The following is a 27,081-nucleotide window of genomic DNA, read 5'->3' as shown; positions in this document are numbered from 1 at the left end:
TGGAACTGCTAGGGCAAACAGTCCACACCTGTAGTCCCAGATTCCCACAGCCCAGAGCCTCCTCAGCAGGGCTCAGAAGGCTCACCTGCCAGTCAGCAGCAGGAGCAGCCTGGCCCAGGCAGGACTCAGCACCCAGCACATGCACACTCATTGAGAGGGTGGAGGTGAGCCTCCACTAACTTCAAGTGACTGAAGTAAGATTAAGTATGCTTTGACTGCAAAGGAATGAAGTTGAAAATCAGTAACAACAACAACAAACTCTGATAAAATCTCCAACTCTTTGAAAACTAGAAATTAAACTAAAACACACTTTCAATGAGACAAAGAATAAACCAAAAAGGAAATTACAATGTATCCTGAATTGACACAAAATGCAAACACAGCTCTCAGGGTGTGAAGAATGCTGCTCAAGAAGCTCCCCAGGAAGCATGTCCTGAGCCCTGTGTGGGAGGGAGGGGCAAGACTCAGCACAGAGCTCTTGGAACCAGGGAAAGGGGGAGGCCAAATCAAAGGAAGCAGAGGAAGAAAACAGCACAAACCACTGTACGAACTGCGGAGAGAGAAGGCAGACAACAGAGGGAGTAAACACAACTAAGAGCTGGTTTTTACTGTCAAGAAACGAGATTACTAAAATCTATTCTCTAAGGTCAGTATTACCCTGATACCAAAATCAGACAGAGGCATAACACAAGAAACCCACAGGCCAATATTCTTTTTTTTTTTTACGGTGCTGGGGATTGAACCCAGGGCCTGTGCTTGCAAGGCAAGCATTCTACCAACTGAGCTATCTCCCCAGCCCCAGGCCAATATTCTTAATGGACATACATATAAACATTCTAAATAAATGTCTAGTGAACCAAAACCAAAAACACATTTTAAAAGATAATATATCCAGTGACGTAGAGTTTATTCCAGGAAGGCAGGATTGGTTAGTTTAACAGTCAAATAAATCATCAATGTAATTTACTGTACTGAGAAAACTAAAACAAAATCACCTTAAGAGATCCAGGGAAACACCATAATTTCTGATAAAAATTAAGCACAGCAGAAATAAAAGGAAGCTCCCTCCAGCTGGCCAAGGGCTTCAATAAACCCACAGCCAGCCTCTTCAGCAAGGCTCTCTGTGCTCACGGCTCCCACTCAACATCCCCCCGAAGATTCTGGCAAGGTTAGCAGACAACAGAAGCAAGCCATGCAGGTCAGAAAGCAGCAGCAGCAGGGCTTGGGTGACAGGACCCCACATGCAGAAGATTCCATAGGCCTGTAAAAAGGCCTCCAGCACCAAGGACTGAGCTTAGACTGACCACAAAACATAAGACAGATTATAGAAATGAACTCGGCCTAAACCTCACACCTTAAAAAAATTAACTCCAAATGAAATGTAAATTTACACCAAAAAACACAAGATTTAAGAAAAAAATCTTTGGGACCCAGGGCTAGTGCCTTGACACAGAAACATAATCCAAAAAAGAAAAAAACCAACAAATCAGATTTGACCAAAATTTAAAGCCCAGGAAAAGACATCCACAGGAGGGGAGGAAAGGTTCACTGGCCACATACCTGGCAAAGGACTAGTACCTGGAACATACAAAGAACTCTCAAAACTAAGTAGCAAATCTAATCCACAACAACAACAAAAATCAGCAAATGTGCAGAGAACTGGGGCCCTCACACTGACACTGGTAATGCCAAAGCTAGGAAGACAGCAAAACGTGCCCTGACCCACAAGAGCCCCCGTCCTGAGCTCGAGACCCAGGGATGGCGTGTCAGGAATTGTCTGCAGCAGTGCCATCAAAACAAGATGACAGAGCAGCCCAGATGTCCTCCATGTACACGGTCAAACGAATCGTGGGAATCCACACACGGACACGGCTGAGGAACACAGAGCAACAAACTGGCAGACAACAAAGCTCGAATGGACCCCAGGGAATCGTGCTAAGTGAAAACAGGCAACCTCGAAAGGTTACCAAGCATATGAAACCACTTATACAGCATTCTGAAATGGCAAAACCACAGAAATGGAGAACAGATTTGTGGATGACAGCGGGCAGCAAAAAGCTACAGAATGGGAGGTGTCCAATTACAAAGGGCGAAGAGGAAGAGCTCCTGGTGGGAATGCTCTACACCGCCCTGTGGTCCTGGATAGACATGACAAACACAGAAGCAAATACACAAAGGAGTACAAGAGACAGTGGGAGACCTAAGGCAGGTATTGTAGCCACACCGGTGATCCCAGAGGCTCAGGAGGCTTAAGCAGGAGGATCAACCTCAATTATTTAGTGAGGCCCTGCCTCAAAATCAAAATTAAATAAAAAGGGCTGGACATATAGCTCAATGGGAGAGTGCTCCTGGATTCAATGAAAGATAGAAGGGGCAGGAGGTGGGTGCAAACCAATGGGAAATCTGAGTAAGTCTGGTGCATTGTACTGATATAAAAAGCCTGGCTGTGACACCGTGTGCAGTTCTGCAAGATGCCGTCATCAGTGGAGACAACGTGAAGGATACACAGGATCGCTCCGCAGTACCTCTCACGCAGGAATCTGCAATTATCTCAAAATAAAGTTCAGCAACTAAAGATAAACTACCTGTCTGCATACAAGTTATGAGCCATTAGGTAAGTAAAATTTTAAACAGCATAAGAACACATGAAATAATTAGATACACAAGACCTGCATACTGAAAGATAAGTTATAAAAAACTAATAAAAAACTAAATAAATGGAGAAATATACCTTGTTCATGAGTCAAAAGACTCCATATTGAATCCTTCTTGAGTCAAATGAGAGAAGTCTACCAGGTGAAAAGAATTCTCAGAAATCACACAGGCATTTGGCAAAGACCTCAAGTCAAGAGCAACAAACCAGTCTCTGGATTTAAAGTTAATGTATTTCAAGCTAAAAAGGACTAGTAACAAACCAACAAGAGGCCAAATTTTCCAAGTTAATAAATTGAGTACCTTGGGAAAACGCAACAGTCCTCTCTTTAATACAGATATCTAGACAACATATTCAATCCAGCAACACCACCCAAGTATCTACCAGCCCATCAGAACTATCAGACATGCAAGAAAACACAGAAGTCCAGAATGAAGTCAATCATCCAAGTACCCAGAGACGATGGGTGACACGCTTAAAGGGAAACACACAGAGAAGGACAAGTCACAAGTACCCTCTACATCCACCCCACAAAGCACCCCTAGAGTGAAAGATGGCCAGTCTGAAGGGAGACTATCAGCCATGAGCCCACCAGCAGATCAGACAGAGGAAAGATGAAGCACTCAGACGCATCCCATCCTTAGAGTCTATGTAAAATTAAGCACTGAAAGGTGAAAGTGACTGGGTGGAGCCTGCCTGACAGGTGGGATGACATGAAGCCCAAGCGCAAGTACTTGGAGAGGGCAAAACAAGGGAAGAAGCAAAATCACATTTGAAGAAGTAACAGCCAAAACAAACACTCCAGTCAAGTACTTCCAAACTTAACAAAAAGTACCAAGAAAGTGAACAAACTTCTAGCAACATAAACAAAACATACCAAACCAATGTACAACATAACTCAATTGCCAAAAATCAGAGATAGAAAATCTGAAAACAGCCAGGGAAGAAAAGACACATTACAAACCGAGAAAAAGATAAACACAGTTACCGATTTCTGGTTCAAAACAGTGGATTAATTCACTGATAGGGATTAACTGTGTGGTAACTATAAGCAGACAAGGTGTTACTGGAGGAAGCAAGTCACTGGGGGTGTGCCTTTGGGGTTTACATTTCGTCTCTGGTGAGCAGAGCTCTCTCTGCTTCCTGGCCATCATATCCTGAGCTGCTTTCTTCCTCCACATCCTTCTGCCATGATGTTCTGTCTCACTTCAGGCCCAGAGCTATGGAGTTGATCAACCATGGACTGAACCTCTGAAACTATGAGCCCAAATAAACTCTTCCTCCTTTACATTGTTCGTGTCAGGTACTTTGGCCACAGTGACTAACAAACCTAGAATTCCATACCCAGTACAACATCCTTCAACACAATACAGTCAGACAAACTGAGAAGATTAATCACCAACACAAAAGCCACAGCAATGTTGATCCAACTCCTTCAGTTGGCTGGGCAATGACACTAGATAGAAAATGACTACCACACAGATAGGTGGAATGTAAAATCATGAGGAAAAATATGCCATACAATTCTTAGGCAAAGAAAGCTGGAAAGACCTCAGACCTATTAAACCGAGCAGATTTCAGACAGTGAGGTACTAGCAGGGATGAAGAAAGACACACCTGGTAATAAAGGGGTAAGTTCATTACAAAGATAGAACAGTCTTAAATGTATATGTAGCTAAAATGGGCATAGTCCCAACTACCAAAACCAACAAAAGAAGAAACAGAAAATATGAATAAAACTCTAAGAAGACAAAAATTCTATTAGAGATAAAAACTTCCAAAAAGGAAAGATCAAGACCAGATGCCTCCACTGGTAAATTCTACCAAACATTCAAAGAATAATTATTAACTTTTCACAAACGCCTCCAAAAATTAAAGAGAGAACTCTCTACAACGTACTGTGAGGCAACATTACTCTGATACACCACCAGAGAGACACCTCACTGGACAATATCTTTTTTGTTTTGCGTGGAGATTGAACTCAGAGACACTCTACCACTGAGCTACATCTCCAGTCCCTTTTATTTTCTATTTTGAGACAGGGTCTCCCTAAATTGGTGAGGCTGTTCTTGAACTTGGCATCTCCTGCCTCGGCCTCCCAAGTCACTGGGATTAGAGGTGTGTGCTACTGCCATCTTGTCAGACAAATATCTCTTATGATACGAACCCTAAAACCTCAGCAAAAGACTAGCAAACTGAATGGGGGGTGGAGGGTGGCTGAGGGGATGGTGAGATGGGATTAAAAAATATGAACAAATGGGATATATTCCAGGAATGCACAGTTGGTTTAATAGCTAAAAGAAACAATTAAAATCATGAACCAAGTATGAAGTAAATAGAATAAGAGGCAAACATCACATAAGCATGTCAACTCACAGAAAAATAACCCTCAATCCTGACAGAAACCCTTGGCACACACAGCATGTGCCTATGGGGTGTGGCTTCCTTCACTTCACAAAACATGCCTAAGTTTCATCCATGTTGTTGCATGAACCATGCTATGTGCTTAACATTCCACCATGCAGATGTGCCAGTCTGTCTTTCCAGTTTGTTACTGGTGAGGCCTGGATATGAATAAAGATGCTACAACATTCTTATGACCACTCACTTTTCATTTTCTAGGTGCAGTATTTCTGTTCTTCACACTATTTTTTCCTTCTCTAGAAGATGTTGTGTGTGTGTGTGTGTGTGTGTGTGTGTGTGTGTGTCATCCAGGAATGGGAGAGATTAGAAGGTACACTGAATCCCAGGACAGATAACAGGAAAAGTGCAGGCAGCAAAATCCTGTCTCCCATCCCAGGGAGCACAGCCCTTACCTTCTCTCAGCAGCTCAGTTTTCATGCAGCTATCCTGCTTAGTCTCACCCTTGGCCGGAACTGCCTGCTAAAAAAAACAACAGCCATCAACCTGAATGCATTAAAGGCAGACCACACAATACACCAGTACCACTTCTCCAAAATAAATCAATCACAAAACTCACTACCAAACACCCACATGACTGGATAGCACAGTTGTCTGCAGGAAGAGGAATGGCCTTCAGAAGACAGCCCAAGGAAACAGCCACTTATTCTGTAGTTCTTAAGGCAGTCATTTAATAAGCATGTGTTCATGTATCACGTAATTAGAAATCTGAAATGCTTTGGTCCTATTATAGTAATGCTACAACTTATTTCAAAATGCATTTTATTGCCAACAATAATTTATCTAAATATTTCAAATGTCCAAGAATTTACAAAATATTCCAGAAATAGCTAAATCAAGAAAATATCAGGTCTGTAACCCTACCTACTCAGGAGGCTAAGGCAGGAGGACTAGAAGTTTGAGGCCAGCCTCAGCAACTTAACAAGACCCTGTCTCAAAATAAAAAGCAAAAAGGGTTGGGGGTATAGCTAGATGGAAGAGCACCCTTGGCACCACAAAAAGAAAAAGCTAGCAATAAGACACTGAAGTCACTGAACGTTGAGTTTAAGTGTCTCTTACGCCAAGGCATATGTGAATGACACAAGGCTTCCTGAGATTGTTTTACTTTTCCTAAAACAGAACTCTTGCCTTCAAGAAGTTCAGTCTGCCCAGTGAAGTGAATATAAATACACACAGTGCTCCTAACCAGGTCTCTCAGGATGAGGCAATGGCAGCAGGGAGACAGCAAACGCCTTGTCCACACCAGGAGCAGGGGCAGAGGATAAAGGTCATCCTATCTTGCACTTTGAGCTCCAGAAACTTTTGGGCTCTCAGACACTAAAGGCCTAACTCCCAAAATACTTCTGACAACCTCCAGAATGTTTTTTCCAATAACACCAGAAAATTTTCCAGAATATTCCCACTGAACCTTGAGTCCACTGCTAATTCCACTTCATGCCACTTAAGCGTCCAAGAACTCAGCCTTGCCCCACCCTGTCACCCAAAACCCGTAACCCCCATGACATCCCTTCTTCCTCAATCCTGCCGAACGCCTGGCATCCTCAGAGTTTCCCAAATGCTCCCACCAGTAGCTTTCTTGAGAGGAGCTGGTAACTTCCTGATACCCCAGGAGGAGGTGAAGACAAGGTGCAATGCCAGGGTGTTCTCTCTCACCTTCCCTGGAGCTCCGCAGGTGGCCCAATCCTGTTGGTAATGGCTGATTCTGCCCTCCCACCTACAGGTGACGGCACCTGATGGATGTCTGCACTTGTCTCTTCTGTCACTTGAAGTGAAGGTCAACTATTACTGAGCACCTATCCCAGTCCAGGCAAACAGGTCTGGGTGCTCCACAAGCCCCACCTCCACTTGCACATCTGCTTTCCACAAGGCACAGACACTGGTGGAATTATTGGGAACTAGGATGCACAATCAACATCCTCTGAATTGGGCAAAGAAAGACCAAGCTGCAAGTCCTCTGTGACCCCTGTGGGAGAGGGCAAAGAACATGGCAGTGCCAGGAATAAACAAAAAAGGCAAATGATGGACCTCAGCCAAGGATGAAAGCAGGAAGGACCAAAGCCTTCTGAAACTGAAATTCAAATGCTCTATGTGGCTGACCCCACATATCATCTAATGGGTGGGAACGTGGTTCTCATCACCCTTGAAAAAGGGCCAGTGGCCTGCAAAATGTTGAGAACTTCTGAGGTGGATGGACACCAAACCAGGAAAGGTTCATGGATGAGACATGAGACCCAAACCCTAACAAGTTCCATCCCATCCCCAGTTCCTGTCACAGCTCACATGTTTTCCGCGCCCTTACTCGCACAAGCAGAACCAAGTTGTAGGCAGACTTTAAACTCAGAATGCCTCCAGCTCAGGGTGAAGCCACAAAACCTTGACAGCAATAGGGCCTCTTAGTACTAAATGGCCTGCTCCTCTGTCCTTTGCAAGAAGAGCCTTAACTAACACCTGAATGAGGACAGGGATGTGGGCTTTAGCCTTGGAGAATAAGATAAGACTGTTAATGGGCCCCAATTAAGGGTTTTTGTTTATTTTTGTTTCCTATATGGGTTTCTCTACCTTCAAATTGGGCAAGGAGCTCAGTCCCAGACTCAGTCCTGTGGAAGTCACTACTCGTGACCCTGAAGGCCAGGAGCACAAAGTGGGGGCAGATCTGAATGGAGGTTACAGGAAAGTTCAGACTCAAGGACTAACCAACGGCAGTGGTACTTTTCCAATACCTGTTTAGCACAGGTCTTGACCAATAGTGTTGATACTTTTCAAAAATCCGATTAGCACAAATACTTATCACTGCCCCTAACCAGTAGCCATATAAACTCCTAGAGTCATACACTTAAGTGGCAACCAGCTATCAGGTCCCCTCTTGCGTTGAGAGAATCCCCTCTCTTTTCGTCTTGCTTAAATAAAGCCTACTCCCTTCACTCTTGCCTTCCATTGTTTCCATGAATTTCATTCTTCACACTTGTGAGAAGAATCTGGAAAGAAATTGGTGGTGAGCCGCTGGGGTCTGCTGCGACACTAGAGGACACAGACCGCCATTAAAAGCTGCAGCAACATCACTGGACCACAGTGGAGAAGAATCCAGCTTTGCCAGCTACAACTCTCACAGCTGATGCCTGCAGGCATCCCTGCTGGAATTAGCTTCTAACACTAAAATGGGCTTCTCAGCTGCACAAATCAGGAGCTTAAAAAGACCCCAACCACCAGCAGAGCCAGAGAATCTAATTTTGTCTCAAACTCCAGTTTCACTAGCAACTCATGCAACGGAGCTCTGATCACTGCAGGGATACCAAGTCCTTGGCAGCAAAAGACAGACCAACTACAGAGTCTCAGTCTCTGTATTCATTTTCTCCAAGACCTGAGCTCCTGGAGAAAGAACCAATTCCAGGCTGGGGCAAGAAAAGTGTAGGTCCAGTTCAAAGCACAAAGTAGTGCCCAAGAAAATGCACAAAAGATGACAAGAGTGCCACAAGAAACAGCAATGCCTGAAGAGGTTCCCACTGGCCAAGTATGGACACTTTGAACCTCAAAATGGATGATCACAGTAACAGAGTATAACCATTTAACATAATAATGGCAGCCTGAGTCCACACTAACAGTAAATAATAGACAGAGGGCTGGGGTTATGGCTCAGTGGTAGAGCACTCGCCTAGCACGTGTGAGGCACAGTCCTCAGCACCACATAAAATAAATAAATAAATAAATGTATCGTGTCCATCTACAACTGAATTTTTTTTTTTTTTTTTTTTTTGGTGGTGCTGGGGTGGTGCCAGGGCCTTGTGCTTGTAAGGCAAGCACTTTACCACTGACCTATATCCCCAGCCCTACAACTGAAAAATAAAAAAATTAAAAAAAAAAGTATTGTGTCCACCTAATATAGATATTAAAAAAAAGTGAATAGGTAGTAAGTAAATGAACACAGAGCTCTTCTACTAGAATGCCAACTGTGGATGCAAACAGAATTTGGTACTTAAAAATCACTATTTTACAACTACCATCATATGGGTCAGGTTCAATGCATAGATGGATTCTAAAACTATGAGGAGCAAGTTTAATAAGAAACAGGGTATTTACATAATTTCAATGTATTTTTAGTTACAAAGGTAAAAAAAGTAACTGCAGAGAAGAAGCCCAGTGGGCATCACCTTAACCACAAGTCAACATGAACTATCACAGCACAAAGAGACAGCACTCGTTTGACAGGCTGTCTGCACAACATCAGTTCTGCAGCTTCCTGAACAGTGCACAATCTCCAGACAATCACAAAGAGACACCAGAACACTCCAACTGAGGGCCTTTTAAAAAAAACAGGAGGTCTGTACTTTCCAAAAATGCCTCTTTATGAAAGTCGAAGACTGAAGAACTGTCACTGATAAAGAACAAAGAGACACAACAACTTGTACAGTGTGCTGTATACAACTGTCACAAAAGAAATCACTGCAACTACCATACAGAGAGCAGAGAATTAGATCAGTGCTAAATGTCCAGGTTTGTCATTGCATTGTGGTTATATGAGAAATGCCCTTGTGCACAAGTAAGGACAAAGTGATATGAAGTCTGAATTTGCTTTCAAATGGCTCCAAAAGAAAGTGTGTTGTGCATGTGTGCACATGTACCTATGTGCATGTATGTGTCTGTGCATGTGTGCACATGTGTGGGCTCATCCGGAGGATCTCAGGCAGTGTACCTAGGTGAACACTCCACAAAGGTCACTGTACAAACCTCTCGACTTTTCTGCATATTTGAAGTTATTTTTCATAAGAGTTTTCTTAGGCAAAACTAGGTTAGTCTGAGGACTGGAAACATGCAGTACAAAAGTGAGATCTAGACAGGGAGAAAGCACAAAATCAAGCCTGGACCTCAGGAGACAGGGGCACTGTGCAGGAAATGGCGCAGGAGCAGACTGGCAGTCTGGAGCAAGGGGATTCTGAGAGGTGTAGTCAAGGTCACACAGACCACACAGTGTAGCTCTGGAAGTGGGGGCCTAGATCACATGCAAGTGTCTCTGCCAGCTGTGGGGTCTCCCATCATCACTTGGCTCCTGCACTTTGGTTTCCAGTTAAGAAATGAGAACTGTAGGAGCTGGGGAGATAGCTCAGTTCATAGAGTGCTTGCCTGTCAAGCACAAGGCACTAGATCCAATGCCCGGCACTGCAAAAAAAAAAAAAAAAAAAAAAAAAGACAAGATGGCGGCCTAGAGGGTGGCTGCATTTCATGTCGCTCCAGGACTCAGGATTCAAAAGAGGAGATATTGAGACACTTGGGACCAACTCAAAGCAGCCGGGTGACCCTCACCCATTGGGAAGGCGTCCCGGATGGGACGGTGTCCCCGGAACGCAGGAAACTTTGTGAAGTAGAGCTGCTGGCGAGACACCCCTCCCCCCGCTGGAGCAGTGAACTCGGACAACTGTGAGCGCCGTAAAGGAGGCCACTCAGCACAGCGCTGGACTCGGAGGCTCCGGCGGCTGCCCAGGGGAGGAGTGGCGAGGAGAGCTGTGTGGACTCAGAACACTGGGGCCTGCCCTGAGGAGGAGGAGGAGGAACGTGGCCGCTTGGATTCGGAGTGACTGCACCAGAGCTACAGGCGGTTGCCAGAGGAGAAGCTCCGCTGCGAGCTGTTTGGACTCAGACCACTTCTGAACCCCGGGGCCTGCCCGGAGGAGTAGGAGGAGGAGGAGGAGGAGCGCGCGGCGGGTCGTTTGGACTCGCAGTGACTGCATTAGCGCTCCAGGCGGCTGCTCAGAGAAGGCGAGTGGTGAGTTGTTTGGACTTAAAGTGACAGCTCCTGAACACAGTGGGGCTGCCTGGAGGAGAAGTGTGGTGGGTCACTTGGTCTTGAGTGGCCGCACCAGAGCTCCGGGCGGTTGCCCAGAGGACCCGTGCAGCGGGTCACGTGGATTCAGAGCCACTCAGAGCGACCGCTCCTGAACACCCGGGGGGTTATCTGGAGAAGGAGGAGGAACGGGGAGGGTCACTTCGACTAGGAGTGATTGATTGCCCAGGGCTACGGGTGGTTGGTGGGAGGTGGAGGCACGCAGTGAGTTTCTTGGACTCCTAGTGACCGCACCGGAATACTGGGCGGCTGTCTGGAGGAAGAGGCGTGTGGCGGGTCTCTGGGACTCAGAGCGATTGTACGGGGCCCCAGGTGGCTGCTCAGAGGAGGGGCCGCATAGCCAGGCGATTAGGTGCAGAGCAGGGTCCCAGGATCTAGGAGGCTTCTTGGTGGAAGAGCCGCACAGAGACAGGCTTAGGGCGGAGCGAAGGTTCCAGGCCTGCGGGCAGATTCTCTGAGGAGGGGCAGCCTAAGGAGATTCATCTGCGAAGGGTGAGGCTCCCAGGCCCAGGAGGTAGGGCCAGGCCCCTGGGAACTTTGCAGAGGAAGGCAGCCCAGCCCAGGCAGTAGCTGTAAATTGAGGGGAACCTCTAGGAGGGAACTGACCAGCGAGACCTCCCCACCGGGTGAGTCTTCCCTGCCGGGTGAGGTTTCCCCACAAGGACGATAAAACCAGAGACTCAGGCCCAAACAGGCCTTGCCTCAGCCCGCAGCCTAGGTCCCCTTTGGATGACCATTGGTCAACAAGTGGAGGCACCTCTGCCCACTAGCAGGGATTATACCCCACCTGAAGGCCACCACTCCTAGAGAGGCAGCTTCCTTGTGGAGCACCGCATTATCAACTTCCTCCAAGACTTCAGCCTACTGAAGGATAAGGGGGGATATATAGAGAAATCTTCAGGGACATTGTAAGTCAATAGAGGAAATCTGCAATATCTCAGCGGTCCACTGATATCTGAACAATATGAGAAAACAAGGAAAGAAAATGCTGCAAACAAATCTAGATGTTACATCAATAAAACCCAATGACAGCATGGCAGAAGAAATGACAGAAAAGGAGTTCAGAATGTACCTAATCAAAATGATCAGAGAAGCAAACGATGAGATGAAAGAGCAAATGCACGCACTGAATGATGAGATGAAAGAGCAAATGCAAGCATTGAATGATCGCACCAATCGACAATTAAAAGAGCAAATACAGGAAGCAAAAGATCATTTCAATAAAGAGTTAGAGATATTGAAAAAAAACCAAACAGAAATCCTTGACATGAAGGAAACAATAAACCAAATTAAGAACTCCATAGAAAGCATATCCAATAGCATAGAACACCTGGAAGACAGAACCTCAGACATTGAAGACAAAATATTTAACCTTGAAAACAAAGTTGAACAAACAGAGAAGATGGTAAGAAATCATGAACAGAATCTACAAGAACTATGGGATATCATGAAAAGGCCAAATTTAAGAATTATTGGGATTGAGGAAGGCCTAGAGAAACAAGCCAAAGGAATGAACAATTTATTCAATGAAATAATATCAGAAAATTTCCCAAATCTGAAGAATGAAATGAAAAATCAAGTTCAAGAGGCTTACAGGCCTCCAAATACACAAAATTACAACAGACCCACACCAAGGCACATTATAATGAAAATACCTAACATACAAAATAAAGACAGAATTTTAAAGGCCGTGAGAGAAAAGAACCAAATTACATTCAGGGGGAAACCAATACGGATATCAGCAGATTTTTCAATCCAGACCCTAAAAGCTAGAAGGGCCTGGAACATTTTTCAAGCCCTGAAAGAAAATGGATGCCAACCAAGAATCTTATACCCAGCAAAACTTACCTTCAAATTTGACGATGAAATAAAATCCTTCCATGATAAACAAAAGCTAAAAGAATTTACAAAAAGAAAGCCAGCATTACAGAACATTCTCAGCAAAATATTCCATGAGGAAGAGATGAAAAACAAAGAAGCAAATCAGCAAAGGGAGGAATTATCCTAAAGGAATTGTCAAATAAAGGAGGAAACAACTTGTGTCAAACAAATAAATAAATAAAATTTAAAAAATGAACCAAATGACCGGGAAACCAAATCATATCTCTATAATAACCCTGAATGTTAATGGCCTGAATTCATCAATCAAAAGACATAGACTGGCAGATTGGATTAAAAAGAAAGATCCAACAATATGTTGCCTGCAAGAGACTCACCTCATAGAAAAAGATACCCATAGACTAAAGGTGAAAGGATGGGGAAAAACATACCATGCACATGGACTCAGCAAAAAAGCTGGAGTATCCATCCTCATTTCCGATAATGTGGACTTCAAGCCAAAGTTAGTCAGAAGGGATAAAGAAGGTCATTTCATACTGCTTAAGGGAAGCATAAATCAGCAAGATATAACAATCATAAACATCTATGCCCCAAACAGTGGCTCATCCATGTATGTCAAACAAATCCTTCTCAATTTCAGAAACCAAATAGACCATAACACAATAATACTAGGTGATTTTAACACGCCTCTCTCACCACTGGACAGATCTTCCAGACAAAAATTGAACAAAGAAACCATAGATCTCAATAACACAATCAATAATTTAGACTTAACGGACATTTATAGAATATACCATCCAACCAAGAGCGAATACACTTTCTTCTCAGCAGCACATGGATCCTTCTCTAAAATAGACCATATATTATGCCACAAAGCTAATGTTAGCAAATACAAGAAGATAGAGACACTACCATGTATTCTATCAGATCATAATGGATTGAAGTTAGAAATAAATGAAAGAGTAAAACACAGAAACTATTCCAACATCTGCAGATTAAACAATATGCTATTATATGATGAATGGATAACAGAAGATATTAGGAAGGAAATTAAAAAATTCTTAGAGGTAAATGAGAACAAAGAAACATCATATCAAAATCTCTGGGACACTATGAAAGCAGTACTTAGAGGAAAATTTATTTCATGGAGCGCATTTAATAAAAGAAGTAAAACTCAACAAATAAACGACCTAACACTACAGCTCAAAGCCCTAGAAAAAGAAGAACAGAACAGCACCAAAAGTAGTAGAAGACAGGAAATAGTTAAACTCAGAGCTGAAATCAATGAAATTGAAACAAAAGAAACAATACAAAAAATTGACAAAATAAATAGTTGGTTCTTCAAAAAAATAAACAAAATTGATAAACCTTTAGCCACACTAACAAAGAGAAGACGAGAGAAAACCCAAATCTCTAAAATTCGGAATGAACAAGGAAATATCACAACAGACAGGATTGAAATACAAAACATAATTAGAAGCTATTTTGAAAATCTATACTCCAACAAAATAGAAAATTTCGAAGACATCAACAGGTTTCTAGAGACATATGAATTGCCTAAACTGAACGAGGAGGACATAAACAATTTAAATAGACCAATTTCAAGTACTGAAATAGAAGAAGTCATCAAAAGCCTACCAACAAAGAAAAGTCCGGGACCAGATGGGTTCTCAGCCGAGTTCTACAAAACCTGTAAAGAAGAGCTCATTCCAATACTTCTCAAAGTATTCCATACAATAGAAGAGGAGGGAACCCTCCCAAACTCATTCTACGAAGCCAATATCACACTGATACCTAAACCAGACAGAGACTCATCAAGGAAAGAAAATTTCAGACCAATATCCTTAATGAACATCGACGCAAAAATTCTCAACAAAATTTTAGCAAATCGCATACAAAAACATATTAAAAAGATAGTGCACCATGATCAAGTGGGTTTCATCCCAGGGATGCAAGGTTGGTTCAACATCAGGAAATCAATAAACGTAATTCACCATATTAATAGACTTAAAGTCAAGAATCACATGATTATTTCAATAGATGCAGAAAAAGCATTTGATAAAATACAGCACCCCTTCATGCTCAAAACACTAGAAAAAATAGGGATAGTGGGAACATTCCTTAACATTGTAAAGGCCATTTATGCTAAGCCCATGGCTAATATCATTCTAAATGGTGAAAAACTGAAAGCATTCCCCCTAAAAACTGGAACAAGGCAGGGATGCCCTCTTTCACCACTTCTATTCAACATCGTTCTTGAGACTCTGGCCAGAGCAATTAGACAAACCAAAGAAATTAAAGGGATACGAATTGGAAAAGAAGAACTCAAACTATCCCTGTTCGCTGATGACATGATTATATATTTAGAGGAACCTGGAAATTCCACCAGAAAACTCTTAGAACTCATAAGTGAATTCAGTAAAGTAGCAGGTTACAAGATCAATGCCCATAAATCCAACGCATTTTTATACATAAGTGATGAATCTTCAGAAAGAGAAATTAGGAAAACTACCCCATTCACAATAGCCTCGAAAAAAATAAAATACTTGGGAATCAATCTCACAAAAGAGGTAAAAGACCTCTACAATGAGAACTATACAACACTAAAAAAAGAAATTAAAGAACACCTTAGAAGATGGAAAGATCTTCCATGTTCTTGGATAGGAAGAATTAATATTGTCAAAATGGCCATAAATTCAATGCAATTCCAATTAAAATCCCAATGATGTACCTTACAGAAATAGAGCAAGCAATTATGAAATTCATCTGGAAGAATAAGAAACCCAGAATACCTAAAGCAATCCTTAGCAGGAAGAGTGAAACAGGGGGTATTGCAATACCAGATCTTCAACTCTACTACAAAGCAATAGTAACAAACACGGCATGGTATTGGTACCAAAATAGAAAGGTAGATCAATGGTACAGAATAGAGGACATGGACACAAACCCAAATCAATACAATTTTCTCATACTAGACAAAGGTGCCAAAAATATGCAATGGAGAAAAGATAGCCTCTTCAACAAATGGTGCTGGGAGAATTGGAAATCCATATGCAACAGAATGAAACTAAACCCATATCTCTCACCATGCACGAAACTAAACTCAAAATGGATTAAGGACCTCGGAATCAGGCCAGAGACCCTGCAGATTATAGAAGAAAAAGTAGGTCCAAATCTTCACCTTGTTGGTCTAGGATCAGACTTCCTTAACAGGACTCCCATAGCACAAGAAATAAAAACTAGAATCAACCACTGGGATAGATTCAAACTAAAAAGCTTTCTCTCAGCAAAGAAAACTATCAGCAATGCGAAGAAAGAGCCTACAGACTGGGAGAATATCTTTGCCAATCATACTTCAGATAGAGCACTAATCTCCAGAATCTATAAAGAACTCAAAAAACTCTACTCCAAGAAGTCAAATAATCCAGTCGACAAATGGGCTAAGGAAATGAATAGACACTTCACAGAAGAAGATCTACAAGCAATCAACAAACATATGGAAAAATGTTCAACATCTTTAGTAATAAGAGAAATGCAAATCAAAACCACCCTAAGATTCCATCTCACCCCAATTAGAATGGTGATTATCAAGAATACAAGCAATAGGTGTTGGTGAGGATGTGGGGAGAAAGGTACACTCATACATTGCTGGTGGGGCTGCAAATTAGTGCAGCCACTCTGGAAAGCAGTGTGGAGATTCCTTAGAAAACTTGGAATGGACCCTCCATTTGACCCAGCTATCCCACTCTTTGGCCTATACCCAAAGGACTTAAAATCAGCATACTACAGAGATACAGCCACATCAATGTTCATAGCTGCTCAATTCACAATAGCCAGACTGTGGAACCAACCTAGATGCCCTTCAATTGATGAGTGGATAAAGAAACTGTGGTATATATATACAATGGAATATTACTCAGCCATAAAGAATGATAAAATTATGGCATTTGCAGGCAAATGGATGAAATTGGAGAATATCATGCTAAGTGAGATAAGCCAATCTCAAAAAGCCAAAGGACGAATGATATCGCTAATAAGTGGAGGATGACACATAATGGGGGGGAGGGAAGGGTTAGTGTTAGGGTGAGAGTTAGGGTTAGGGAGGGGGGCAAGTATGGAGGAAGGAAGTACTGTATAGAGGGTAAAGAGGGGTGGGAGGGGTGGGGGAAGGGAAAAAATAACAATGAATCAAACAACATTACTCTATGTAAATTTATTACACAAATGGTATGCCTTTACGCCATGTACAAACAGAGAAACAACATGTATCCCATCTGTTTACAATAAAAATAAATAAATAAATAAATAAATAAATAAATAAATAAATAAATAAATAAATAAATAAAAGAAATGAGAACTGGAGCCCTTGTTCCAAGAGTCACTGTGTTTCCACATCTGGTGCAATACATGCTGCCATAGAGAGCAGACCTACATCACGCTGAAAACGGGAAAGACCTCTGTTACCTGCCAAGCCCACAATGCTACCTGGAGATCTGCCCTGGTGCCCAGCACTATGGCCAACAGGCTCCCAGCACTAGCGGCATAAACACAGTTCCCAGAGCACAGTGAAACACGGAGGCCCCATACCACATGTAGCCATCTCCTCACACTCAGGTGCAGAGTCTGGCTCAGGAAGAGGGAAAGTTCCCACCTTGTGCTTCAGGGGCCAGGGAGGAGGCACTATACCCCATATTTCACAGAGGATAAAAGGATCCCAAAGAGCCACAAGGAGGAGAGAGGAGGGGAAAGACCCTACTGCTATCCTCAGTAAAAGTGGTGGGGCAAGGCTGGACACAGGCCCCATACATTTAGGAAATCCCTCAGAGACTCGTGTTATAGTTTGGATTTGAGGCATCCCCCCTGCCCCAAAAATAGCTCCTCTGTTAATGCAGGACCAATCAGAGGTGAAATAACTAGATTTTGAGAGCTGTGACCTTAATAGATGATTAATCCATTTGATGGATTAATAATTATAGCATTAATGTAATATTATAACGTGAATACAACTAACTGGATGCTAACTGTAGGCAGGTGGCATATGACTGAAGGAAGCAGGTCACTGGGGGCATGTTTTGGGGGTTTACATTTAGTCCCTGGAGACTCACTCTCTCTGCTTCCCAGGTGCCATGATCTGAGTACTTTTCCTTTGCCTCATCCTTCCACCTTGATGTTCTGCCTCATCTTGGGCCCAGAGCAATGGAGTCAGCTGACCATGAACTGCAAATTCTGGAATTCTGATCCTGAAATAAACTTTTCCTCCTATAAATTGTTTTTACCAGATATTTTGGTCACAGTGACAAAAAGCTGACTAATACAATAGGAACCCTTTCCTATAGCCCAGGAATCCCCCTCTACGGCTGGGGATCCTCCTGATGGACTAGAGACCCCTTCTTATGGTCCTATAGCCCCAGCTGCCCTCCACAGTCCAGGAACACCCCTCCCATAGTATATGATATCCTCTCACAGCATTGGGAACCCCAGCCATGGCTCCTGGATCCTCCTATGGCCCTGGAACTCCATTTCTTTGGCCCAGGGACTCCACCTTACATAGCCCAGGGACCTACAGGACTAAGGGATACCCTTCCTCCGACCACAGGCCAAGACCCTTCCACAGTTAGCCCCTTAACCGCACAGCAACAAGAGGTTGAGAAGTGACAGCTGAAGCAACAGGCCTGACTCTGGGCTTCTGGCTCTGTCCTCCTTTTCCTCAGCATGAGCCACACCTGCTTGACAAGAGCCTCAAAGTCTCACAGCTTTAACACTGGCAGTGGAAGTTCCTGGACTCCATTTCCATGCCAAGACCAGAGTCCACTATGTGGCACCCCAACACCTGTGCCCCCTCCTTAGAGAACCAGGCAAATGCCACTGGCAAAACACCCTTGATGCACCTCTTCTCCGTGAGCATCAGCCCTTGCATTTTCTAGGTGGCACATGTGGGAATACCTACCAGAACAACGGGTGAGAGAAGGGAGCCACTGTGCCCAGGTGTGAACAAGGAATGCATGCCTTCCAGCTCTTCCCCAAACTCTGGCTCACTTCTCTCCACCTACAAACTTCTCCGTGGGAGTTTCTCCTTTCAGCTATTGGTTCTTGATTCGTGTCCGAACACCCAGTCATTCTACTGCAGGCCTGGGGAGTTGCAACCCAAAGAGGAAGTTCAGGAAGCCTCGGTCAGTGGTGCTTGCCCTGGCTGACCTGACTAAACACGAAGCTGTCCTTGTGAAGAACAATTAACACTGTTCTGGAGGCTGGAGCGGGCCTTTACCCCCACAAAGTGACAGTGGTCATGGGCAAGAAGAAAATTTCCATGAGGTCAAAGGTCAAGTCTTTTGTGAAAGTTTGTTAGCTACCACCACCTCATGCCCACAACAAGTCACCCACAAATGTGTCTTCAGAGACCCTGTTCTAAAATGCAAAGCCCAAGGGAGGCCAGGGTCAAGTTCAGAGATAGGTACAAGATGAATAAAGACAAGGGTTCTTTCAGAAGCTTCAGTTGTAGGCATGTTTGCATGTTTTTCTTTCAGTCATTAAAAATAAAAACAATACTATATCTCTGTGCACAATCATTCTGGGAAAGAGAGGACAAGCAGCAGGCAAGAGGGCTGGGTGGCACACCAGGAGGGACAGGAGCGGAGGGAAAGTATGAACATTAAATCTGCTTTGTTGAGACTAGCACTAAAAAAAGACAAAACAGGAGTAGATTGTGTCCAACTTCCAAACCCAGGTTGGAAAAAGGAATTCCCACCCAGCGCCTGAGATTTCCAGGGATTCTGGGACTTCTTCCAATCAAAGAGCCCTGTTTTTTGTTTGTTTGTTTGTTTTTGTTTTAAAGTATTCTCCCCCACTCACCCTTTGGTACCAGGGACTGAACCCAGGGGTGCTTAAGCCACATCCCCAGTCCTTTTTTTATTTTAAGACAGGGCCTTACTAAATTGCTGAGGCTGGCTTTGAACTGCCTCGCCTCGCAAGCCACTGGGATTACAGGCATGCACCACCGTGCCCAGCTCAAAGAGCTTTTTAAGCACAAAATTCTAAATAAGATAGAGAGAATAAAAGTAAAGAGTACAGAAAGGGTACCAAGTAGCAACAAAGAACACTTCTGAAAACCATAGGAATGGAGGTCAGAACAGATGGCCAAAGGTGTACCCAAGATCATGCCTCTTTTTCAGACAGGTATTTGTAGTGCCAAAACTCTTCTTAAATATAGTTTTAAAAGGGGGGGGGGGGCACAAGTTGGGTGCAGTGGCATATACCTATAATCCCAGCTATTTGGAAAGCTGAGGCAGGAGAACACAAGTTCAAGGTCAGCCCAGGAAACTTAGAGACACACTGCCTCAAAATTTAAAATATGAGTAAAAAGGGGTAGGGATATAGTTCAGAGGTAGAGCACCCTTAGGTTCAATATCCAGTACAAAAACAAACAAACCTACTAAGCACTATCTTAAATTCTCATATTCCTTAAACAAAATTAAACAACTGGAAATTAAACCACTCAGTATCTGCAATTGTAGGCCAAGGCTCTCAAGCCCCTCGCTGAAAGTCCCTCACTAGGAAACAGAGCCCCAGTCCCTCCCTCTGAGCCTGGGCTAGATGAGTACTTCCTGCTGTGAGCAGGCCCAGAGGCTGTCAGGTCACATCTGTTTATAGACACACAGCAATCTGCCATTCTCAGTGGTAAAAATAGAAGAGGACTGGGGTGTCAGAGTGACCACAGGCTCCTTCACAGCCTATCCAGACCCTCAGTCGACTTCATGGCCTACATAAAGACCCGGTTACAACAGCATGTAAACGAGGCTGAAATGCACGCACACACTTGCATGCACGCACACACACAAAATTCAGCCAGGTCACAAATGATAGCAATACAGCAAACCCTTGGGAAAGAAGAGCAGAATAGTGGAGCTGCTTCTGCATCCTGACATACCAGAGCCAAGGTCTACTGTCCTCCTAGAAACCATGTTCTATTCTGGGTCCATTTTAACATTCTAAGGCACTGAGGTGGATAGAGAAAAAAGAAGGATATTTTCAGTTCATGAAACCTTTTCCTTCAATGCAAATTGGTATGTTTAGATATACGTGGAAACCTAAGGAGAAAATTTCTCCAGAAAATAAAGCAGAAACTGCACCAGGCTAGATCAGTGGGACTAAGTGCACCTGGCTCCCAAGACAGGCATACCATGAGCTGTCACAAGACACAGGCAAGGTGTGAAAGAAATCCCGAGATAGGTGAAAGATCCACGTGCAAAGACCACCTTCATTAGGTGAGTACTGGTGTGTGTGTGCCCATCCCAGTGACTTCACAAAGTCTTTCTGGGCACACAGAACGGATGCTACCACATAGGGGATGTGTATTTACAAAACCTAGATTTTCTTAATGATTAAAATTAAAAACCCACCAGTCTTTTACTTATGTCCCTGCCTCTAAACATAATTATAAAATAAACATGCAATAATCACTTAGAACTTCACACCATCTCTAGATTAAACATAGAGGCAACCAATAAGTGACATTTCTACTGAATGAATTCCTTCTCACGGTTGAAAGGACAGCATTGTTTTGCACCTTACAAGTACCATCTCTCCTCTGCCATGTAACATGAAAGGACTATGCACCGAACATAATTTGCCATAATACAGTTAAGCTAAATTTCATAGCTACTGAGTTTAGGACTTTTTAAAACAAACTTTTCTATTATACACACAGTAAAAGGAACCAGGGTCAGAATTTTGCAAAACACCAACTTTCCAGGGACGATTACCATGCATTCCTGGTAATGCACTGCTCCAGTGGAGCCGCTTCGTCAGTACCTGAACAGCCAGTTCACCGGACAGATGAGGCACCTTCCCAAAAGGGGGAAGACCAAAAGCACACCTGCAGGTGGTGTTGCCCACACCCAGCCTCCCAGGAGCTTGGCCCCATCTACTACTACCAAACTGCTGATTTTCTTTCTTATTCTTCTTTTTTAAATCAACAACGTCTGGTGGAAGCCAAGAGTGGTGGCCAAACCTATAATTCTAGCAGCTCGGGAGGCTAAGGCAGGAGGATCAAAGACTTCAAAGCCAGATTCAGCTACTTAGCAAGGCCCTAAGGAACTCAGGAAGACCCTGTCTCTAAATAAAATGTAAAGAGGGCTAGGGATGTAGCTCAGTGATTAAGTGCCCTGGGTTCAATCTACAGTTCCCAAAAAAAAAAAAAAAAAAAAAAAAAAAAAAAAGTCTGATGGAGGAAAAGCACAGAATCTTGAACAATGACCATTGTGAGACTCCTAAAACTCAAAGACAGGACTGGGGAGGTAGCTCAGTCAGTAGAGTGCTTGCCTTGCAAGCACAAGGCCCTGGGTTCGATCCCCAGCACCGCAAAAAAAACAAAAACAAAACCTCAAAGACAAGGCTGAGGCAGGAGCCTTGGCAACCTAGTGAGACCCTGTCTCAAAATACAAAATAAAGAGGTCTGGGGATGTAGCTCAGTGGTAAAGCACACCTGGATTTAGTCCCTAATTTTTAAAAAATGTATTTTGGAGAGTCTGTGTTAGAAGTATTCAAATACAAGCATATGAAATTATTCAAATAACTTTGCAAATTTAAAATTTAAAGACAAAAAAGAACTAATGGAAGTGCATCAATTCTAAACTGAAAGGGACACTGAAGAAAACTGCTCCTGGCTGCCTAAGCCCAGGCTCTGCCTGGCCCAAAAAAGGGCTAGGGGTGAGCCAGGCTTTGGGCAGGGGGGAACAACCCTGCCAGCTACATCTGGGACCCAGGATGGTGCTGCCCCAGCCGCCCTCTATATGCACAGCTGCTGCCTGGTGTTGCTGCGCCTCATCTCTCGCCAGTGTTCATGCTCCTTTAAAGTTCCCTACTGCCTTGGAGAAGTTCCTAAAGAGGCGAGACAGATCCATGCATTTACTGAAGACAGCACACTGCAGTATTTGGTAATCTACCCCAGCACAGCCACAGGAGGCAAAGACTATGAGATTGTACACTATCTACAATTAACACATCTAGACATCACCTCAAAAGTGGTCATTTTGCTTCTTTCCCTAGTTGCAGCCTGAAGTTTCCACAGTGCCTTTGTACAACATGGCAAGACAAGACCAACTGAGTTTATGTTTTGCCAGAAAACTAATAATATTAATAATAATAAGCCTTCTCAGTACCCATTAAGCAGTCGGTTTCCACAGTGCCTTCAATGCTACCAGGAGGGTAAAGGGAAGCAGGAGAAAGGACCCACCAGCCCAGATGGCTCAGCAGCATCCAACTGCTCTCAGAGGAGGCTGTGTACTCTGCAAGCAGGAGTCGTGTGAAGACACAAGGGTCTCATCCTGGAGCTCTGGTTGCTCTCAGCACCACCAGAGGCAGCTGCAAGTGGCTCTACCAAGCAGATGCCTTTAAGAGGCACTCCTCTTGTTGCTGACTCACCAAGCACAACATTCATGACACAGAGAACTTCTCACCTCCGCCATGAGGGTGGATCACAAAAAGCATCCTTACATCTGAGGCCACAAGGAAACCCTTCAAGTTACCAGAAACTTTAAAACTGCTTCCAGTCTCCACAACACTCTGCCTAAGCAACAGGCCAGTCCTGGAGTGGTGGGAACACAGACAGGCTGGTCCAGTCCAAAGGTCAGGCGGGAGCTGCCTTGAGGCAAGCATAGGCCCCAAGTGCCTGCTATGTAATCCACAGATCACCCGTAAAAATACAACTGGGACAGAGTGCAGCAGTCACACCTGTGACCCCAGTGACTTGGGAGGCTGAGATAGGAGGATAGCAAGTTCAAGACACACCTGAGAAACTTAGCAAGACCATGTCTCAAAATGAAGGGGTGTGGCTCAGTGGCAGAGCTTTAGACTAGCCCTGGGTTCAATCCCCAGTACTGCAGAAAAATAAACCAAAAAACATGATACATGGGTTGAAAATCCTGCTGTTTTCATGGAGTCAACTTAAAGATCTGCTCTGAGGTCTGGTATCACTGGCTCAGACTTTCTAGAAAGCAGCAAAACTCACAGACAAACCTGAAGGCCACAGGCTGTGCTCTCTCTTCTGGACCTGGGACCTGGCAGGCTGGGCCCTCACTTCCTAGAAGTCACATCATCTCATAGATAACCTTCTATCTCCCCAGAGAGAGTCTCCCCAATTCTCCTCCACATCCACGCTGGGCCAAAGAATTCAGGGCTCTTGTGCATGCACAGAAAGCTAACTCTAACTGCTCCACACATCTCACGTTTAAGAGTCAGTCCAGAAGGGCTTGAAGCCAGGTTCCTCACGAGAACAGCAGAACTACAAAGGTACACAGAACAAAGAGAAGGTGTGAATGACTCTCATGTGGGATACAGGAAAGGAAGAAGAAGAAAACATTTTGGCATGTAACGGACACCCTTCCCACTCTGGTCTCAAAGTATTTCTATCCTGCCACTTGAGGGATTGGGGGGGGTCAGTTTTCACATATCAGCTACCTGCACGGTGGAGATAGACCCAGGTGACAAGACATTAAGGAAGGGAAACCTGGCAAACTCTCTTCAAACTTGTCCATGGCTGAGCCCTATCTACAAAAGGGACCCAATATGACTATAAAACATCTCTTCCCCACAAAGAATGCATGGCCTGCTGGCTTTTCCGCATGCCACAGCATCCATGCACAGGGCAACAATCACCTTCTCTACCTAAGAGTAGACACTTTGGGTTGTACCCAAAACAAGAAAAACATCAAATTCCAGTCTGCCACTGGTCCTGTTTTAGGAAAGCACCAGCAGGACCTGAAGGAGAGGTGTGCTTCCTATTTGGGAAGTGTAATGGCACCAAGTAGTACTCAAGACAGAAGCATCTCCAGTCCAGCAAACTCAGAGATGCAGAGTGCTATCTGCCCATCCTTGATCTCAAGTAGTTCCACAAACCAACTTCCCAATTATCAAAGGGGGCGGAGAGAAAAAGAATGAATCCTTTCAACAGCTCTCAGAAATTTTCTTTTGCTTTTGTCTTTTTGTTTTTTCCCTTGGCAGAAAAAGGAGAGTTTGGTCCTAAATTTGGAGAAAACAATTAATATCCAAAGTAGCCCCAGAAATTACATTTAGGAGATTTCAAAATACCAGAACAGATTCCCTTTCCATCTGCTACTTAACCCTTAGATGGGTCTCTATGCAAAGGGTTCTCCATCCTTGCTGCCTTTACTGAGGGCTCTTTCAGCCACTGCCTTTTTCCAAAGGTGGCAGGTCTGACATATATCCTACTCTACAGGTCCCTAAACGATGTGGTGCTGACACTCCTCCACCCATAGGAGGGATCGACATGCCCTCACCTTTGCCTGGGTATGCTTCATAAGTGCCTAGGCACAAAGAACATGGTGCTATGACTCTGCCTAAAACCAAGATCCCCATGCCATTAGCATGCATGGGCACAGTTCTGCCACACAAGTTCACTCAACATTGCCCAATCACCACACATGAGGAGCCTAAACCACACGGGAGGCTGCAAATGGGTACTCCAGTCACCAGATGTGCAACAGGTAAGCCTTCGGATGGGCCCAGTCCAATGTCCGAGGCTTCCCATAGAAGCTCCAGGACCAGCACCAGAAAAACTTCATCCCTGTGCCTTATCTGACAATCACTGTTGTTTTACCACCAAGTCTCAGGTAGTGCATCAAGCAGCACTCCTCCTGCACTCCTTCCCCAGTCAATGTCAATGTCCCACCAGAGGTAAGAGGGAAGCCATATGTGCTCCCAGCACAGGTCTGGCCCACAGAGCTCACCTAGCAATCGAAGCTTCATGCTCACGGCTGCTAAGGCCCCAGCTAAACAATCCTCATCTGTGCCCTCAGGGAATTCAATCTATAGAGAGGAGGAGCAACTGAGGGGGATTAGAGGTTATCAAGAGCTGGAAGTGGGGAGAAAAGAGAAGTTATTGCTTGCTGGGCAGTGTTTCTGCCTGGGTGATGAAATGACAACTGTGATGAATGTGCCACATCTAAGCCCACTTACATCACTCGACAGCACACGTAACGATTATTCAAAGGGTCAGACTGAAATCAAGAACACTTTATTACAAAGAGGACCGCAGGGGAGAAGACTGAGGCGTACGAACGTGACCTTAAGAATACACACATAACAGCCAGTTGCTTGGACTTGCCCTGCTTTGAATCAAGTAAGAGCAGTGCACCATTTGGAAATGAGCACTCTTGGCAAGAAAGCGTGGTGGACCTTGCCTGCAAACTTTCATTCTCCGCTGGTATTTTACATGGAAGAAGACCAGGAGAAGCACATATTCGGTCATGGAGACACCTACCTTCACTGCATCGAGTTGCACAGCCACATCCTCATTCAGCTGGAGCCGTGGTTCACAGCCACAGGCCAGACTCAAGTTACTGTCGTTGGACCACAGAGAGCAAGGCAGTGGTTGTTGGCCATGATTCAGAGTGTGGGGAGCCAGAATTCTTACTATAAGTCCCAAGGCCTGGAGATGTTGAAGAATGTCCGGAGCCAGCCCCTGACCAGTGGAGACCTGGCAGGCAACACCATGGTGGAACCAGATACTGGCCACCAGAATGAGTAGGACCATCTCTCTTGAGGTTCCTCAGGGTTCCCCTTACCAATTGCATGGTTGTTTTCAGTTGCACTGGAGTTAGCTCTACCCATAATAAGGAAATGCCCTCCTGGGAAGCTAGATGTGAGAAGTCTAGTTTAGCCCTTGTTGAGAAAAACATGAAAGACCTGATAGAAGTTTGAATCTGTGGCCCATCTAAATCTCTCAAGCCTCCTAGGCATGTGTCTGAAGGAAGTTTCCTAAATGTTGAAAAATTTTCCACTGGCAAAGGTATCTAATAAAGCATGCTACCTAAAAAAAAAAAAAAAGAATACATACATAAACTTCGTTAATATGAGACTATGAAGTCAATGTAATCATAAGGAATTCCTTTAAAAGGAAAGATGCCAAGTATATACAACAATAAAATCAGAAAATATTTTTGTGCAGCAAAATAACAAGATGTAGCATAATAGTAACGACTGCATGACACCACATACACAAATTTTTTTTTTTTTTTTTTTTGTGCCAGGAATTGAACCCAGGGCCTTGTGCATGCTAGGCAAGCACTCTACCAACTAAGCCATATCCCCAGCCCCACACAAATGTTTTTAAAGTTACATATCAACTTCCCAGTGCTGGCTGCTATATTACAGTTCAATAAAAGAATGTCTTTGTAGGAAACAGTAACAGTTAGAGAGTACCATAGAGGCCACTTAACAGCTCAGGAAAAAAAAAACCTCTTATCATACTTGCAACTTCCCTATTTTGTTGTTGTTGTAGATGGACACAATACCTTTATTTTATTTATTTATTTTTATG

At 44.0% G+C, this 27,081-nt stretch overlaps 1 protein-coding gene across 21 annotated transcripts in view; it reads right to left on the bottom strand.

Annotated features, from left to right (window-relative positions):
* Positions 1-27,081, bottom strand: part of EHMT1 (euchromatic histone lysine methyltransferase 1) — a 151,952-nt gene that overhangs the window by 84,367 nt on the left and 40,504 nt on the right. For 13 of the 21 annotated variants that reach the window (XM_079112741.1, XM_079112755.1, XM_079112738.1 and 10 more), the window contains one exon: positions 5,470-5,536. The exons of 1 other annotated variant lie outside the window; for it this stretch is intronic. In XM_079112741.1, coding sequence (XP_078968867.1) covers positions 5,470-5,494 — 25 coding nt within the window. In that variant the 5' untranslated portion in view covers positions 5,495-5,536. Of the gene's footprint in view, positions 1-85; positions 216-5,469; positions 5,537-7,919; positions 8,024-20,670; positions 20,734-27,081 lie in introns of those variants that run through there. 7 more of the 21 variants (XM_079112756.1, XM_079112739.1, XM_079112744.1 and 4 more) reach the window with 5 other exon arrangements.

The sequence above is a fragment of the Sciurus vulgaris genome, assembly GCF_902686455.1.
Source record: "Sciurus vulgaris genome assembly, chromosome: 15".
Taxonomy (NCBI): Eukaryota; Metazoa; Chordata; class Mammalia; order Rodentia; family Sciuridae; genus Sciurus; species Sciurus vulgaris.
This window is presented reverse-complemented; position numbering and strand designations above follow the sequence as displayed.